The sequence below is a fragment of the Pieris napi genome, chromosome 12 (genome assembly GCF_905475465.1).
Source record: "Pieris napi chromosome 12, ilPieNapi1.2, whole genome shotgun sequence".
NCBI lineage: Eukaryota > Metazoa > Arthropoda > Insecta > Lepidoptera > Pieridae > Pieris > Pieris napi.
Genome location: NC_062245.1, coordinates 6,988,484 through 7,008,605, shown reverse-complemented (window position 1 = coordinate 7,008,605; position 20,122 = coordinate 6,988,484). Strand labels below are relative to the sequence as shown.

The window sequence follows — 20,122 nt, the reverse complement described above, 5'->3', positions numbered from 1 at the left end:
AGAAATTATTAAAAAGTCGATGGAGATAATAAAAAAGATGACAACCCTCTTCTAGTTTTAGAGTTTATAATTTGCTGTAAATCAACGAATAGTATTCATTATAATTAAACTTTTTCTTATTATATTCATGAATTGTTTTATTCACCTATGATGTTATGTTTCTTTAAATAAATTATAAATTTGGAAAAAATGTACCTATATATTTTCCAAATTTATAATATGAAAACAATAAGCTATTTGGAATTATTTTAATAACACGTTCACATCCAACTATTGTAGGCTCATTGGGTGGTTGTATCTTCTGTTATTCTTGTTACACCATTTTTAGTTGTTAGGGCCGGTTTTTTGATCCGTAGATAACTCAACTATTGGTTAAATATCCTAACTATTAGTTAAATATCAGCAAAATGCATTTTTTGACCCGTAGTTAGAGTAACTAATGGTCAAATATCTAACCATTAGTCAAAAAAGTTAACTACTCAGTATCGGAGGGTTAACAAGATGGCCGCTGGTTATTTATGTAGTAACAGCTGTTTGTCACAGAAATCAAACTATGATAAATACGTTAATTACTATCTAATGATGAATTTAAACATAGTGAGATACTTTAATGAATGAGACGAAGAAGACGATGATATTATATTAGAATGTGTTAATGAGAAGACCAAAAATATTTAGGCATCGCCATCCGCCATTAGAAACCTGGGTTGACGTAGATTTTTGACACCGATAGGAGGTATAGAAGGGAACACCGAACAGTGCTCCGAATTGTAACTGAAATTGGGAATGATCTTAAACTGCCAATGAACAAGAGTATAGACAGCAGCTCATACAAACCTATTTTGCTTCATTACTAGCTACAGAACCGCAGCAGTATATAATTAAGCATATTAATAAATAATATTAACTCTTTATGTATTTTATTGCCTACAATATTCTTATAATTACTATAAGTACATACTTGTAATAAACTACAGCTACACATTAGGTAGGGACCTATGATATTCTTAAGGGCTTTTATTACATTATGTGAGTTAGCATCTACCTACTTTATTACAAGATTATAAATAAAACATGTGTCTTGATTAATAAACTGTTTAATTATAACTTAAATACAAACCATTTTTATTAAAAAACCATTAAGTACAAAATTTACATGAAACCCTAAAGTGGCAATTAATTATTTTCTAATTGTTTCTTCTTGCATTCCACCTCAATTTGATGCAACTCTTTTTGCTGCTACATATATTTATTGTGCCTTTCTTCCATCTGCTGCATCGCTTTTTGGTGAGCCTCCTCTTTATGCCGCGTGGATTTTTGGTGGGCCTCTTTTCTGTGCAGCAAATGTTTTTGATGCTCTTCCTCAGCATAATTGGACAAATCATCGTCTCTTATTTGTTTTTGTTTCAAAAACTCCATTTTTTTATCCGTGTGGATGGATCACAATCCGCTTCCTTGTTTCCAAAGGGTTTAGCCTCTTTTTAATTATTGCCCTTGTTTGAGCAATGTCAATATTGGCAAAAAGATCCTTATTGCAGTTTTTATCAGATATAATTAAATTTAAGACATTAATGGCCATCAAAATGAAAATATTTTAACAAGCATTTATAAAACTGTTTATTAAAACTTTTATATCAAAATTAAAAACATGTTTCATTATAAGTTCCTTAAGCCAACATTAAACAAAATATAACAAATTGGAAGTAATTTCATTAATGGCACTTGTGTTACTATAATATACACATTATAAATAAGTGTAAGATTTTAAGAATAGTAAGATTTTTCACATGTAAACTAGGTCATTATATTATTGTCATAAATTCATTTAATTAACTTTTATCACAGATAGAAAGTGTAGTAGTGTGGAATATTATAGCATATTTCTTCACTTGTTTGTTCACATTCAAGTGTATGATATGTTAAACATACTGTGCATTTCCAAAGTAGATTGCAATATGTTTAAATTAGTAAACACATCCCTAAGGTAAGCTTTTTCCTTATAATATTTATACTTCCAATAATTGTCCTTATCTAATAAATATAAAAACTATGTAGGCTAAATACTCCAATGTGGCTAAGTGTACTGCCTTAAGCTTTAATGTTTTGAGCATCAAATATAACTTTTAAATGCAGGGTATTCTAATCAAAACAATTGCAATCACAGCATTCAACATCTTCACAACCACCAGTATCTTCAGAGCTTTCACCATCACAACATGATGTTATACAATCTCCACACCCCTCTAACATACTTTCCATACATTTACCCAACTGTACACAACACCAACCAAAACATCGACAAAACAAATAAAACTCCCACTCATCTGGATCATAGTACGGATCGCAACAACAGTCTTGTAAATCTTCTCTTCGCTTTTTTCTCTTCTCACCTTCTTGGTCTATTTCTTCCGCATCTGAGTCGGGAACTTCGGGGCGAGGTTGAGTCGTTATAGGTATATGCTGTTCTAGAGAACTGCTTTCAGTACTATCTAAGTTGCTCTGTAGATTAACCAGGCCGGTAGACATATTTAGTAAAACACCATACTATTATTTCTTAACCTTTTTGAAAACTTTGTTTTTGAATATTTGTTTAACTTATATAACCTATAAGTTTTATGATATAGTTATTTAGTTTCTTAAGGAGTTTTATCACACCATTTAAAACAGTTGACCTGATTAAGTAAAATATAAATGAAAATTGAAATACCAACGAACTTTTAATTTGGAAATTCGTGTAACGAATTACTCTTTATTTTCCGTGGACGTGATAACTGGTTATCAATACCAATGATGATGATTGATGATTAATGATATTAATTAATAATTTATCCCTAATGGGAAAGGCAAAGTTATCAATATCCAAATACCGTTACCACAGAGTCACAGACTAAGAAAGACTATTAAATTAAAGGCACTCTGTGTATAGAACATAGATACATCATACAGTAGCCCTATCAAAGACAAACAAGACGAGAGAAAGCATTAATATATAGACCATAAACGAAACTTAACGCTCTATGGGACTCCCGTCCCGTATGTCAAAAACCTATACGATATTGCCAAGCAATTAGCAAGCCAAGTTTGTCTCGTTTCTGGATACGGTAAGACGACGCCGTCAGGAAAGATAATATGGCCATATGGCGTGATTGCTAGGCAGTTGACACTCAAGAATCGTTGGCTGCATAAATATAATGGTTGCTTACTTTAAAGATAAACCTAGAGTTTAAGCATAGGTGTATAGGTATTTCAATGAATAAATAAATATATTTTCTAGTTTATAGATATTAAATAACAATGTCCAATCATTTGAACTCATACTTTAATTTTAAATTACATACATTCCATATTTACATAACAGAAAGGTCACCTCATTTAACTAAGATTTTAAGGTTATGTCAGCATTTTAAATGCGTGGATTTTACTATTTTTATACTTAAATAATATGCAAACTGAAATGTGTTGTAAAAATTAAAAATTATAAAATATAATTTCTATGAAATATTTCAAAAATTATAGAAAATTTAAAATCGTAAGAGACCACCAGCCTTTGAAAAACTAAAATCTCAAGATGCATCTTATTGCTGGAAATGAGAACTAAAATTTGGATTTTTCAATATTTTAGGATGTAATGGTTTAGGACGTAATGTTTCTAGGGAGTCAAAGGATTTTTGTAGTTGACATTAATGCTTTTTGAAAATACCTCAAATCTGGCGACAGCGCACCGAAAACAAATGAAACCGGCGACCATTAACTACAAACCAGCGCCTACAAAATTATTTACTGTTTTTTCTAAATTAGATAGACCTAGTTTCAACAGGTTCCAAAAAAGTCAAGTAGTGTAATTTTGGTGACATTAAACAAAAGTTGCATCTTTAATATTTTTTCATTAAAGTTTGACTAATTCAAAGCATATGAAATTTTTTCCACATAGTTAATATATATAATAATATACACATTTTTGAACCCTATAAGAGATATTTCATACACTTAATTACATATTTGCCTTTATCAGAACACATGATACTAGGCCTATATAATTAAAAATCAACAGCGATTTCCGATAACATAAAACGAATTTCTAGTTTTTATCACTAGCAACCCTACAAGTATAATAGACCAGAAACAGAGGCATGCGCCATGACAGCTTCCGCCGCTTGTCGTATTTCAAGATGTCTGCGAGCTGAGTCCAACCAAGGCTTGGCTACTGCCCTTGGAGCGCCTTGTAAAAGATTTATATAACGTAGGGCTGAGGAAAGATCGCCGTGGTCCATGTAATATCTAAAACATAAATTAGCTCATATTATTTAATCAAACAAATAAATTTGAAATATTTAGGGCATACTAAATATAGTTAAAACCATACCTGGCTCTTTGTATTATATCAAATGTGTCCAATTTAGTGAAGTCTGTTGGGAGGTTGTCCAACTCGTCTTTTGGGATTTCGGCAAACTAAAAAAATCATATTTTTTTTAAATGGAAATAACTGTCTTTCCCGAAAATTTATATTAAATGTTGAAATATTACATTAAAATCTTAGATTTTGTATTGTAGTTAATCATGGTAATCTTATTTTTTTTGCTTTAGTTCTGCTTACCAATATCATAAAATGAAATCCCAAGCTTAGACAAAAAATTATAAGTATAAAATGAAGAATAAAATGTTAGATAAAAAATTACCATTTTAGGAAAATTTTAATATATTCTATAAAAATACCTTTTGGAAAAGTAATTTGGACTGCAACCATGACAGGAAGTAAACTGGCAACCCTGCTCCTTCCCGACCCACTAGCGCCACTTTCACAGCCGACTTCTCTAGCTGCAACATTCATTGCTATATTTAATAGAATTTTTGCCTTAGGGAGCGTTCAAGTATAACGTAACGCAATTTTTGGAGATTATTGACCCCCCCACCCCCATGTAACTCGCCGTAACGTTTTTCAGTACCCAAGTACAGTACTGTATCCAAGTCTAGTAAAACATTTCGTGACCACCTAGTGACTCTTCAGTTACTATTATGTGGTTGGTGTAGGTCGAAAATAATATTAACAATAACGTGTAATTTATTCCCCGCCCCGCATCGTAACGTTTTACAAAAAAAACCCCCCCCCCCCCCTCCCAAAATTCATTACGTAATAATCGAACGCTCCCTTAGCCTTGAAATTAATAGGTTAAATTTATTTTGCTTTACCAATAACAAAATATTTTTTAAACTAAACTTAAATTCCCTATAAAACGCATCTGTACCTACGTTTAAATATTATTTTTCATATATTCAAGCTCTATCAAACAATATTATATTAAATTATGAATTACATAGATATGTATTTATAAAGAAATATTTTATACCGTATCGAATTTATCCCGTAGCGCTTTCTCAGTGACAATTCCCTTCTCCCTGACTTCCTTGGGAATTCCTTGAAGCACTGTTTGCACCAGTTTGTCGTCTTTACCTATTGAGAGACGATATATTAAAGTTTTCAATATTTTATTGTAAAGTCTAAACTCCATTAAGGTCATAACAGTTCTAGCTCTCAATGTAAATTTAGACGTTTTTGAAGTTATACTTCTTTAGGCGCGTTATGAAAAATTGATGAGTGAAATTTTACGATGCGCGCGCACCGTGACACAAAATTAACAGAATGAAGTTGCCTACGGAAGATGCTACGGCATTGGACATAATTTAAAAACAACATTCGAATAATATGTTACACTTAATCTAAGAGTGTAATAATAAATATTCATTTATTTAATTTTTTAAATGTAAACTGAACTTTATTGACTATAATGACTCCTTTTCCAGTCTTTGATTATTTAATTGTAAATAATTATTTGCATGCAATCACAAACAATTTTTAATAATGCCAAAAAAGTATAACTTCTTACGCGCGTACTTAAGTACACGCACCATTTTTTTTGGAACATTTATGACCTTTCTCGCTGAATGGATTAACAAAAAACGTTATTATCAAATTGAACCAGTAGTTCCTGAGATAATCTCTTTGAACCAAACAAGAAAACCCTTTTATAACATCTATGTATCTATTAAACTTACCGGCCTTCTCCAACGCTGTGATCTCGTGTGTTAGTAACGCGTGTTGGGTAGTGCGACGTGTGGCGGCGTGTAAGGCTTCCGCTGCCGCCCACAAGGACTGGGAGCGACGGGCTTCCGTTTCCGCTTTGGCTCGCTCTGGAAATAAATAAAATAATGGCCTTAAACAAGTAATTTTTTTTTATACAATATTTTATGAACAATATTCAATTATATTAGTGTAATTTTAAATATTTTTGCTGGTTTGTGTTATATTCTGTTAAATAGAAATGATAAAGTTATGTTTAAAATACTTATTTTTTTTTTACAAATTCATGATATCAAACATTACATTTTGATTGGCATGCAGGAATATAATGCAGAACCATCATATTACGCGATTTCCGTGCCTGTTATAACACTGGTAACATAAAACGCGGGGATTTCACACGTTACATTTTTGTACTGTGACATTTTCAATTATTTGTTTGCAATTATTTCGTTATGACATAGTTTTTTTATTTTTTTTTAAAATTAAAGATTTAAATTCCCTTTAACGAGAAAAGTTAAACGAGAATCATTTGTACATAACGCGTTAATGGATGACCCGCATTTAACGCGTATACCAGAATTAAAAAAGACTAATCCTACAACGCGTTTCCTACGACACGGAACCAACCTAACGTGATAGGTTAACTGTGCAAGTTATAAGAGATTTACTTTAATCACCATACTTAAAGATTGATTAAACGCCTAATAAAATAAAGTTTAATAAACTCACGTTTTAGAGTCTGTTCAATGGCCATTAGTTTCCCAGCCATCGTAGCGAGCTCACGTTTGAACACAACGCGTTCTTTCTCGACTTGTTCCGATACTGAACGGCTGAATTTACCCAAAACCTTAAAATAATAAATATTACGTAATAACTTACATTTAAAAATTAAAAAAAATATAGTTGAGTATATCTTAATTTAAATGTATCAATTATATATAAAGTATAAATGTTAATTTGAATAAACATAAAACACAGAACAAATTAATAAACATAGAATTAACTATTTCTTTCATTTTCATATTAATTAAGTTCATTTGACTAAAGTGTAACTAAATCACGATTAGTTTAGTTAAAAAAAAATATGCAGTGGAAATCATAGGTCAAACAATATTCGAAGACACAGATAAGGAAAGAAAATATACCTCTTTTTCTTTTCTAGAAAGCTGATCTTGCAACACTTCTTGTTGAATTTCAAACTGTTTCTTAAGTTGCTCCTTTAGTTTTCTGTTCGCTTCCGCCTGAACAGCTAAGCTCTGAAATAATTCATTATTTTATATTCATAACTTTATTTATATATTTATACAGATACATTGTATAAATATGTTTTCTCTGTGTCATTTGATGGCTCATCTCATATTAAGAGATACCGCAGTGGATGGATGGCGTTCAAGTATTACGTCACGCAATTTTTGGAGATTATTGACCCCCCCCCCCCCCATGTAACGCGCCGTAACGTTTTTCTGTACCCAAGTATAGTTGAACGTTTCGTGACCACCTAGTGACCATTATGTGATGTAAAATACTGGGAAGTCGAAAATAATATTAACAATAACGCGTAATTCAATCCTCGCCCCGCATCGTAACGTTTTACAAAAGGACCCCCCCCCCCCCAAAATTCGTGACGTAATACTTTAACGCTCCCAAACTCAAAGTAGCTCGCGAGTGCATTGCCGGCCTTTTCAAGAATTGATACGTGAATTTATTTATCTCTTTATGTCCTAATAATAACAGCCTTAGATTGCATTGCTTTCTTTGATTATTGTTTATCATAGACAAGTAGGTGATCAGCCTTGTGTCTGACACATGTCATCGATTTTGGATTTGAGAAATGCCGGTTTTCTAAACCGTACGACCGGATGTCGATCGGGGATGAGAGTCAACACTGCTCTTGTCTTCTTAAATTACAGGTTAATCATAATGATACCTTCTTTTGGAACTCTTTTTCTTTCTCCAGTCTCTCTCTCTTTATCATATCTTCTACTTTCGCTTCTATGATAGCTTGTTCGTCGTGACCTGAAATTAAAAATCATTTTAAATCTACTAAAGAATTTTTAATTAATGATATTATATGCACTCGTAAATATTATTATTTATTTTTCCAATAAAAATAATAAAACAGACTTAAAAATGCGCAACTTATTATTTAATTTTTTCTTGTGTAAAGAAAATTAAAAAACAAAAAATGAGGGTGGTTTTAAAAAAATGGCACTAAGATTTATATTTTTGAAACAAAATAAATTGCCTGGTCGCGTAGTAAATAAGGCCGGCCCGCACCATGTTTTTCTTTTGTTTTTTTTTTTTTTATTTTAATTGAGTCTTGTGCAAAAACGTATAAATAAAATACATATAATTATGTTTTTGTAAATTTAGTCGCATATAATCATTTGTTTAGGGTCTTACCAATGGGTACTTACACTCAATCGCCCTCTTGATTTTCAAATCTCTTGTAGTTTGTAGTTCCGCTATTTCGTTTTGTAGATATTGTACCTATAAAATTTATTCGAATACACATTTACTGTCTTTACTATGTGAATGATTACTAGTTTGGTGCAACATATAACTGACACAAGGTCAATGTCCAAAGGTAAATTTAAAATACCCATGGTGCAAAATTATTATGGAGATAAGAACGTTGATTAAACGGGTTCCTTGCTCAATAGTTTACTCGAGGACATAAGACGTGAGCCTTCATTGGATAAATTTAGAGGTTTACTAGCTGACCTGGCAAACGTCGTTTTGCCATGTATATCATTTATAATAAAAAATAGGGGTTGATCGTAGAGGGGTGAAAATTAGGGGTTGTATGTCTTTTTTTAGCTGTATCATAAAAAAATTATCTAAAAAATAAAAACCCTTAACATTTAGGGGGATGAAAAATAGATGTTGTCCGATTCTCAGACATTCCCAATATGCGTATAAAAATTTCATGACAATCGGTCAAGCCGTTTCGGAGGAGTTTAACTACAAACACCGCGACACGAGAATTGTATATATTAGATTAACAAAACCATTTGCTAAATATGATGTAGCCATTAAGTAAAGTAATAGTATTAGTGTGACCTAATTTAGTGATTTAGAAGTTATGTTTATTTAAGGCGAGTTACCTGCAGTCAAACTGCGTAAGCAGTTTTGCGGGGCATGGTTTGAATTAAGGTGTAACTTTTTTGTGAATAAATATATTATAATAAAAAAAAAATAACTATCTTCCATGACATACAAGAAGGTATTATGGGAAAGTAATTACCTGTTTCAATGTGTATAGCAGGAGTAGATCTGTGTCGCCCTTAAGTTCTAGTTTGCGGGCAGCGAGGTTGACTCCCGGGAATAACATTTGTAATTCGTCTTTGTATGCTTTACGGGCAGCTTCCACCTGGAAATAATATTAATGTTTTAAATTATTTTTTGAAGTTATACTTCTTATGGCGCGATGGAGAAAAATGATGAGAGTGAATTTTTACGATGCGCGCGCACACCGACACCTAAATTCTACATCGTAAAGTTAGTTCTAGGTGGAATGAAAATCGATAGTAACTATGTTCAAGTTGTATATTCTAGTATTTTTATATTTAGAACACGTGTTTCGTAACAGTACAATTAAACAGTGTGAATAAATAAATATTATTTTTGTGTTTTTATTAAACCAATTTCATTTACGTCGGTGATAGTATTTACTAATAATAATTTTATTGTTTAATTTTCATATTTATCGTTAATCACTACTGCATTTTAGTATTTTTTTTTCCATACGCCAAAGAAGTATAACTTCTAACGCGTGTACATACGTACACACACTCTTTTTTTTATTTTATCTTTATTCTGGGTAATGTACAGAAAAAATTAATCCAAATCAAGAATGCTATGGATTTACTGTTCAAATAACAGTCTAAAGAATGCTAATTTACTGCATTTGTACTAATTTTCGTAACAATATGTTGCATTATAATTCTAACCTACTATTTAGTTTCTCATAGTATTGTATGGAAGATAAGCTAAACCAACCAAAGCAGAGTGATTTCGACGCTTTAGGGACTTTGTCGTTAAATCGAGTGACGTTACATGGAGTTTACACTATTATTTTTTACTGTTTAAATTGGCCTACCAATTACTGTTAATACCATGTATTATAAAATTTTGTTGTATGTAACAAGGATCTCACAGGTTCCTGAAGACAGACTACACCAAGAGCCTGGGATATAATATATTGTTAACAATAAATATACCTTATTCCAATATTTATCTGACAGAACTGCCTTCTCCAGGCACTCCTTGTATTCGTTTTCAGCTTGAGACAGGTCCGCTCTGAACTGCTTGATGTACCTCTGAGTGGCCGCGATGCTCTCTGGCGGAGCTTGTACGCCAGCCTTTATCATACGGTCCAGGGTCTCTGATTAAAAATAAATAAATCAGTGGCGCTCTTTAGGTCTTGGCCTCAAATTTTTGAATCTGTTTCATGATCATTTTTAAATCTAATAAGAAAGTAGGTAATCAGCCTCCAGTGCCTGGCACACGACGTCGGCTTTAAGGGTCTAAGACATGTCGGTTTCCTCACGATATTTTCCTTCACCGTTCGAGCAAATGTTAAATGCGCACAGAGAAAGTCCATTGATGCACAGCTGGGGATCGAACCTACGACCTCAGGTATGAGAGTCGCACGTTGAAGCCACTAGGCTAACACTGCTCCATATATAGGGTCTCTGATTATAAGACATTAATTTTCATTACATGAAATAACAAGAATACAATAAAGCATTGGGCCACAGGATTATTGCTATGAAATGATCTTAATTAGATGTCCGGAGTATATAAGAGCGGATATAAATTCCTTAATTAACTGAATATTATTAGTCTAATATTAAAGATCTCTATTAGGTGCACTCCACCATACTGCAGCGCTGCGTAAAACTACAATAGATTTCGTATTTAGCGAATCCGGTTCTCAGAATACTCTATACATTGCATCTTTTTCAAATATATATGTACAGGACGGGTGACATGGCATAATATAGCGGTTAACCATAATTAATGAAATGCATTGAGATTTGGATTCTGTTTTTTTTTCTTTTTTGTATTACAAACTAAAAATATTTGGCATGTTTACCTTCTTGTTGTAAAAAAAAAACTATATGTGAAGATTTGTAATTGGCCTATAATGGTATAAATATATATATATATATATATATATATATATATATATATATATATATATATATATATACATTTATTTCTGTATTGTGCTGTGAATCTTCTGAATAAATAAAAAAACTCTAAGAAAGTAATAAAAAATTCTGTAAAACTACTATTATGATTATGACAACAAATCTCAAGTTTTCCTAATTTTTTTTTTTTTTTTTTCACCATCATGTTACCGTGAGTAACCCTTCTATAAACGACAGACAGAAACACTTTAGATTGAATCACTGATTTTCAAATAAAAGGCAGTTGAAGTCCAACAATGAACTAAACATTATTATATCTATGGACTGCGGTTTGAATTCCGGATAAATAAACCTAAATAAAGCTTACCAATAGCACATTTAGCCTTCGCAGACGTCTCCTTGGCCTTAGCAACGGTTGCGTTGCGCTCGTTTACGGCACCTTGAAGAGATGTGAATTGCTTCTTGTCTAAATCTTCTAGCGGCGCTTCTATTATCTGTTAAAGACATTTATTAGATCAAACGCAAATACAGAAAATCCGGAAAATATATTGCATATTGAGATTTTTCTTATTTCCTTTATGAACTGGTGTAATTGTATAAAATTGATTTTACATATTTATCGTTTCCCGAAATCAAATACAAGATATGGTGAAAACTAAGCCTAAGCTTGTTCCAGAAGAAATTAATGTTTTAATAGACTTCGATGTATAAATCTACTAAATAATCAGAAATAATAATGATGTTGATTATTTCGACTATGTGTTTGCGTGTTGTTCCCACGAATGTAAGTACGTGCTCCTATTTCACCATGCCTCCTGCTGATAGAGGACAAATCTTTGTTTTTAATTTGTTATTATTATTAATTACTTAAAATGTCACATGGGACATGGTGTAATGGTTGCAGCTCCTTACAAACATTTTGTAAAACAAAAAAATGGCGATTAAAAAGAGTGGCGGAGAGTCTATTGCCAGTTCTTCTCTCCCGTTCTACGCCCTTGATTTGAGAACTGGCAGTAAATGTCAAATTAGAAGCATTAATATGTATTTCTTTACTGACAAGTCATAAGTGTACATTATGTTACCCATGTGATTAAATGATTTTTTACTTTTTTTTTAATTAAAAATGCGGTGGGTGTAAATACAAGACAAACCAAGACTTCTAATAATCGCATATTTTTTAATTACCTACAAAAACTACAAACAATAAGTATTAATAATTTATATTATCTTCGGCAGTGTTTTTATTAGAATTATTTACAACTTACCCTATAAAGTGCCTTATTATATTCAGCACAGAACTTGGTTGCCTTTTTATAATTGTCTATGGCCGATTTAGTGTTCTCGTGCATATCATGTTCTAATTCCACCATGTCTTTTGTAATCCTGATTGGTGGGGCTTCGTGAGGCTCACAGGCTTCCGTTTGGACGAGGGTTGCTGAAATTTTACGGAATTTCTATAAGCTAACTGCTTTTTCTTAAACTTGAATTATTTAGACATTTTTAAGATTTTTAAAATAGCTAGGTTCAAATCTACACTCAGATGGGAAAATCTAAGCTAAACACCAACTTCAATGATTATAAAAGAACGCGTCGAGAATGAACAGGCCAATTGTGGAATTAAATGGTATTGGTATCGGTAATGGTATCTATGAAATATTACATTGAGAAGGTCAGAACAATGTCTATGTGTGTGTGTCTATACTAGAAAATAATAGTTGCACTGATTTAGGCAATTTATTAATCTCACCTTAGAAAAACGTACAAAAAAATAAAACCATTTTTAAATACCTGCAAAACCCTATTTACTTAGACACCCTGAAGTCTGGGACACCCATATCTCAAAAACTACTCGACTGATTTTAATGAAATTGTTGTTGAACTGTTGAATAATCTATATGATTATTAGTTTATGAGAAGTTTGTGGTCAAATATTCAAACACTTACGAAAATATAGCATGCATACTTAAATAGTTCATATCCAATTTCAACAATATCATAGACATACACATAAAAAATACTGCTTCCTTTTTGTCTGTGAATTATGAACACTAACCTGGTGTTTCAATTTCAGGAGTTTCCATTTGTTTTTCTTCAACATACAATGGTTCAAACTTCGTCGGTGGAACTGTTAGGTATTCATGATAGTTAGTCATTTACTATAGCTTTAAGTGATATCTAACTTTACAAAGAACGATTAAAGAAAGGTCATCATAATATGACTGTTTTGTTATGATTGCAAACTCTTATTTTTCAAATGGGTATTAATCATTTCATATTATTGTGAAACATGTTTTAAGCATGATATAATTATATTGTGTATCTAGAGAGATTTAAGAATGTAGATTCATTACGTTCATAAGTCTTCTTAGCAAAATCCCTTGCAGCATCTTTTTCAATATCTTGTTCTGAACGTTGTTGGAAATCCATAGGGGATACTCCTTCCTGAAACATTATAACTCTTCTATTAATGACAAATATAAGCCTCATTTGTAGTGTCTGAAAAAAAAACTGAGAAATGCAGACATGTGTCTATTTCTATGTTATGACACAGATTTTTTTCCACTTGAACCACAACAATTTCATCAAGAATCCAACAGAAGACTAACTTCATATTATGTGTATGATGTGACTGATTTATTACTTTATTTTAATTTAGCAACAAACTTAGTAAGTTATGATTTTTACTAGAATATTGATAAAAATCTATTATCAAAATTTATTCAATCATATTTTTAAATATCAATATCATTCTAGTAAAATAGATAGAAATCATGTGAAATTTTGATAATTTACAAGTAAAATTTATGGACCTAATAGTAATATTATAAATTTGTGAATGATTGTAAAAACTGTATGAGAAATATCTAATAGAAACAATCGCCCACATAGCCTGTAAATAAAATTTTAAATAATAAAAAATAAAGTTTAAATAAATTATTACCTTTCCAAACATAAAGTTTGTGATGGTGGAGGTTGCTTTGCTCAGTTGGTTAAAGGTGAATTGCCAATAAGTTGTGTTCTCTTGGTAGACAAGGGCCACAAAGTTGTTAGCCCAGGGGGCATTTGACTCCAACCAGTTTCTTGCTTCTGGGCTGTGCCTGTTGAAGACATAGTTTGTATAGTGTTCATGTTCCAGTTCACACTTCCCTCTATGTTACTAGTACTATAAAATACTCTAACCATAATTAATGCCCTAACACAATAATATTTTTAGATAGATTTAATCTTCAAATGGTCACCTAACATGGTTTTTCATAGGTGGGTTCCTGACTAAAATTTTATAGTGATATCAAATAAATTATCTAAAAAAAACTATATATTTTTATGCTTCTTACATAGCTTCTTTTACCAACATAGTTTAATTGGCAATTTTTAATAACAGACTCATTCCAAGCCACTTCGATCCACTCCAATTAAACTATGATACCCATCAGAGTCCTATTTGAACCTATACATGTCAAACTGTCAAGGTACTAAAGATCTGTAGATATGTATGTCTTCATTACTTACTTGGCATACACAACAGCTGTACCAGTGAGAAGCGAAGCACCAAGGGTCCCCCATAGTAATTTACGTGATTTTGGGGGAACTTTTGCCGAATGTTTGTCTGATGCATTCCTCCGATGAGGTGATCTCATTACTATAAGGGCTGAACATGATCCATCACCAATTTGTTTTCTGACCTGAAGAATACATTAACAATAAAAAATGTATTAATTCATGTGTATAGTAGGAAACAATCCTCTTGAGGCGAAATAATGATTTCATGTCAATCATCCTCAGATGCAATCAATATGATAATTGAATAATTAATATCGTTAACATTAAATACCATTATAGCTGGTAGTAGAAAAAGATTCACCATTATCAGCTGTTTGTTTTGATTGGACAAATTAAGTTTAAGGTTATTTATGACGATGATCAATGGTTGTTGTTATGTAATTACAACACAACATTATAGTTAACATTACATGTAAAGGTTGGACCGCATTTTTTAATTAAAAACTAAAATTTTATAGTGATATCAAATAGAAAATTAAAAATATTTTTTATATGGGCGGAAAGTTAAGTAAGATAAGAAATTTTAATATCAATACTTCTGAAGAAAAAACTAATGTAAAGTTAAATTATAACATAAATAAAAGTAAAATTAAATAACAAAACTTACCAAAACTAAGCTAGGATTTGTTATTTGGTTTGTAAATCTGTACATTTTCGGCAGGCAATGATTTTTTCACTCGGGCTGTCATAAGTCAAAACCATAGAGAACAGGCAATGATAACATATTTAAAAACATGGATATTGTAAAACTGTGCTTCTAAAACCACATGCCAAAACAACTGTATGTGAAGATAAGATGTATATACTTTAGAGTTTTAAACTTTACATTCAGAAGGCATGAAAAGAAGATTTAAGGGCTTTAGAAATCATGTGATTTTAAAATTATTTAAAATATAAGGGTCAATATTTAGTCATGTTATATCCATTATTAATGTTAAACCATAATAAAAGTCTGTGGCTGACGGCTGTGCTGTTGACTATGGTTTATTCATATTTTTTAAATTTCTAAATGTTATTCCTTAATCCTTTTGCATTGATACTTAGATAATTAAAATTCTATAAAAACTATGTTTTAGTAGTCTAGGTAGTTTTCTGTCACAGTTTTTAAAAAATGTTTCGCTGCACATTGTCTGGTAGAGTAAAATTGAAAGTTAGTCGTATTTGATAATACAGACATTTATATTAATAGTAATATAGGTTATATTTATTTTCAGTGATCCGACGTTTACGACCGATTTTAGTTCCTTACGTTAATGGGACTACGGTTACTTGCAATGAAACTAGAAGTCTTTCAACTATAATGAATAGACAACATACCTTAAACAATATAGGATTATCTAGACCAGCCTTAATACAAAACAAACAAATCCTTGATATTTGTAACAGAATAACACCTCTATCTGTTCGAACAGTCACCAAGTTTAGTTTAAAGAGGGGTAAACGGAAGACTGTTAAAGCTGCAGTTCGAAGGTTCTTAAGACTAGATTGGGGTGGCTGGATCAGGACTAAAGTTGGTAGAAATAAAAAAATCTGGAAGAAATCGCAACCACAAAGAAGGCGTTTAAGGCAGCATGTATTTTGTAATGCAACTCAGTCTACATTGTTAGATAAAATGGTAACAAAGTTCTGGAAGAAACCTAAATATTATGTAGATGATCCATATGCTCCATATCACACCCGGGAAGAATTTCATATAACAAGGAAAAAACCTACTAACCACTAAGCATATTTAAGTTTGATTGATCTAATTATTTTGATTCATACATAATATAGCTGTAGTATAATATATAACTGTAGAAGCAAATTTCAATAAATAAAAAACTTCAACATCTTATTATTTTCATTATTGTATTTAATATTTTAAATATTCAAGTGGAATCTTTAATCAAATTTTATTATATATAAAATATTATTTTGGAACTAAATACATAGTTCCAGTTTTTTTTAAAAACCTCAACCCGGAGGGAAAGTACTCAGATGGGGCTAATGTGTCGATCCACATGTAGCATCAAATACCAAAACCTGTCTCAGCCTCCTAGGCATCAATGACATCCCATCCAGCTGCTTGCCATCTTCTCTAGTGATACCTGTTGGCTTCAAAATAGCTGGAACATTGACGGAGGCAAGGGAGCGTCGTATGATGTCTTTGAGCGCGCCGTAGCGACAAAAACGACCTGCACTCTGGCAATGGAGGCCATTGTGTCTAAGGCTACTTACTTCAAAGCAACTGGGACACTTATGGTAAGGGCACTCCGAATCGAAGGCTGATGGCAAACTCAAGCCTGGGCTGGATCATGGATGCTACTCACGCATTTTTTAAATCCGCAATTTCGTAGTTTGTAGAATAAGATCTAAGGGTTTTATCTACCCGACTGCTGCTAGATTTCTCAGATCAGATTCAGAGGATTTTCTTTCAGATCTTGTGTACTCCTAATCCGCCGAGCGACGCTTGATTCCAGAACGAACGTTAAAATAGATTCCAAAGAAGATTTTAAAAGATTATCCAAATCATGTAATAGAAGCGAAGTACATCACCTTAAGTTGGGAATAAAAAGACAGAATTTTAAAATGAACAGTGCTGAGTGGGCTGTACCTAATATCCAAAAGGCGAGGAGAATGATCTTTAAATTTTGATATTGATGAATTAATGTATTCTTCAAAAGCTTCTATGCAAAACGGTGCCCCTAAGAGGTACAGCGATTTTTGATTGATTATTTTTATATTTGGGGCTAAGATATTATTTTTTATTGTGTCGTCGCATTGTTGTCGTGTATTGTCCAAATTCTGTCCATTTATAAAAAAATTAAGTTACACCTTAAAAATTTGCTATATATTATGTGAAGATTAGTCTCTCCAGGTATAAACATGTATAAATGTCTATACAATGAAAGGTTACAATGCAGGCCATGTTCCATAATCCATACTATAGGCTGATTTACACGTATTAAGTTGCCAAGTCTTAACTAAATTTTAACTAAATTTCAAGTGACTTAATTTTAAGTAACCGTTTACACGTAAAAATACTAAATAATTACTTAAACTCATTTATTTGCTCAAGATGGACGACCACAGAACAAAATATTATAGGATTTTCTCTTCCTGATTGGGGATTTACTGTATTGTATGCTCCAATACATGATTGTGAAGGTTCTGGGGACTCAACGTAATACGTATTTGAAGAAGGCGAAGGAGTAAAACGGCTACTATTATTCATTGGGGAAGGGGTTCTACTACTGTTCATTAATTGTTGTATACGCATATCGGACAAATAGTTTTGGATATGTGTTTGAGCTTCCAGCGCCGAAAGCAAAAGCATAGCTTTGCAATGACTCCGCCAGCTTATGCTTTTCACTTAAATTTAACTAAATTTTGCCTGTCCAAACGTGTCAAGTGATTAGCCACGCCAACCAACTTAACCGAAAAATAGACAAAATTCTATTCTACCTTGTTTAGTTGCAACTAAATTTTAACTTGCAACTTCTTACTAAATTCACTGTTTACACGGGTTAAGTTACTTAAAATTAAGTTAATATTTAGTAAATTTTAGTCAACTTAATACGTGTAAATCGGCCATAAGGGTGAGATTCAGAAACGTAAATAATGGATCCCAATCCCGTACGTCGATAACGACCCTAACGACTTTGGTATTGTCTTGAGAGTAAAAAATAATACAGTAGAATATATTGTGAGTTAGAAAATAATTTTATATCGACTGCAGAATTCATAAAGTACCAACGATTTTTTTTTATCTTCAAAAAGATTTTATTTTTGCTTCTCTTGAAATTTATAATATTTCCATAAATATATTTGACATTGTATCATCACATTTCTTGTATATAGTTAATTGTATTTATAGTTAAAATACTGTTATAGTATGTCTAATTTAGTTTTAATGGAGATACACCGTAATATATAATAGATAGGAAACATAAACTAAAATATATCACTAAAAGGAGTCCCTTTAGGCAAGGTTCCGAAGATACTGGCAGCGTTCCCCCCAGTGTAACCGTTTTAAAAAATAGCGATCTACTATCTAAAACTACAAGGTGCCAGTACTAAATAATACCAAAACACATGCTGAATTATACTAAAAGAAAAAGAGGATTTTTTAAATTAAAACGCTTATTATCAGATATTTTTTAATTTTACCAATTACACACCTTCATTATACAGAAATATTAAAATAATAATAAATATTTACAATAAGTTTTATTACAAATACTAAGTCAGTATTCGCTGCACTGAGCTAACTGAGCAGATTTAGTGCGTTTGCAGGAAAAGCCCTTTGCGATTTCCGAATCATAAAACATTTTGCTGAATAAATCGCTGAGATGATCCATGGCCCGAGATGGTATGTTATGTTCTGCCAACGCTGCATAAAATATAAGCTCTGCTTTTCTTACTTCTTCAGATATGGGTTCTTTCCTTTGAAGTAATTTATCATCGTTCTGAAAATAAACAGGATTTGATTAATTTGATGAATTTAAATCAATTATACATGTGTGTACAACTGTACATGTACTATCCAAGATTCATCGGACATCCTGTAGAAGTAGGACAATTAATTCATGTGCCATAAAAAAATAAGGGACACAATAATCTTATAAATATGTTAATGGGGGCTTTCTTACCTTGGGTTGTCCACTATAACGTATAAGTTTCTATCGATGTTTTTCAGAATATGCATGACTTTTAATTGTAGCGATTCTGCTTAAAAATGTTGCTCCACACGTTTTACACAAGGCGTTCTCATTATTTTTATCTTTTGTCAACCATGACGAAAATTCAGAATTTTGTTCCCACTCAGATCTATATTTCTGATCGTATATTTTGCGCTTCATTATCTTCACTACACATGCACACAGAGAGAAATAAATAAAGAACTAAAACATCCGTGGTCCCAAAAGGGACCACATGTATAAAAATACAGCATTTAACGTAGATAAATACGTAGAGTAATTAGTAGAGTAAAAAAGTAGAGAAATACGTAGCTAAAGCACGATTCGCGAATTTGTTAGCATTAACCATTCGAAAGAGACAAAATGATACATTTGCGGTAAACATCAGACAAAGACAAAAACATGTGAACGAAATACGAACGAATGGAAGTGGGTGTTTCCCGCCCAGCCCAAAAATATATCAAAATGTGTTTTAAAATGTTGAAAGTTTAAATGTACCAAAAAATACCAGAATATAAAAGGATACCAAAAAAATACTAAATTAGTTACACGGAGCCCAAATTATACCAATTTGGTACTGAATATACTAAAAACGGTCACACTACTTCCCCCTTTGAATTGCTAGACTAATCACTAATTCTATT

At 31.9% G+C, this 20,122-nt stretch overlaps 2 protein-coding genes across 4 annotated transcripts; one reads left to right on the top strand and one right to left on the bottom strand.

Moving 5' to 3' along the window:
• Window positions 1-3,706: 3,706 nt before the first annotated feature.
• LOC125054332 (MICOS complex subunit Mic60) lies at window positions 3,707-15,535 on the bottom strand. Of its 2 annotated transcripts, XM_047656139.1 has the most exons (18): window positions 15,407-15,535; window positions 14,749-14,921; window positions 14,180-14,336; window positions 13,590-13,680; window positions 13,292-13,363; window positions 12,504-12,673; window positions 11,606-11,732; window positions 10,303-10,466; window positions 9,327-9,452; window positions 8,497-8,569; window positions 8,007-8,095; window positions 7,225-7,335; window positions 6,809-6,926; window positions 6,052-6,186; window positions 5,346-5,449; window positions 4,714-4,815; window positions 4,364-4,449; window positions 3,707-4,278 (listed from the first exon to the last, which is right to left on the bottom strand). In XM_047656139.1, exons 1-18 carry the CDS (start codon window positions 15,449-15,451, stop codon window positions 4,101-4,103), a joined length of 2,121 nt encoding a protein of 706 aa, XP_047512095.1. In that variant the 5' UTR covers window positions 15,452-15,535; the 3' UTR covers window positions 3,707-4,100. The 2 variants fall into 2 exon arrangements, with proteins under 2 accessions (XP_047512095.1, XP_047512096.1); XM_047656140.1 differs by lacking the exon at window positions 13,292-13,363.
• A 236-nt stretch (window positions 15,536-15,771) lies between these two features.
• Window positions 15,772-16,628, top strand: LOC125054334 (39S ribosomal protein L35, mitochondrial). 2 transcript variants are annotated; one of them, XM_047656142.1, is made up of 2 exons: window positions 15,772-15,932; window positions 16,014-16,628. In XM_047656142.1, exons 1-2 carry the CDS (start codon window positions 15,911-15,913, stop codon window positions 16,520-16,522), a joined length of 531 nt encoding a protein of 176 aa, XP_047512098.1. In that variant the 5' UTR covers window positions 15,772-15,910; the 3' UTR covers window positions 16,523-16,628. The 2 variants fall into 2 exon arrangements, with proteins under 2 accessions (XP_047512098.1, XP_047512099.1); XM_047656143.1 differs by having other exon boundaries at window positions 15,925-15,949.
• The last annotated feature ends 3,494 nt before the right edge of the window (window positions 16,629-20,122 follow it).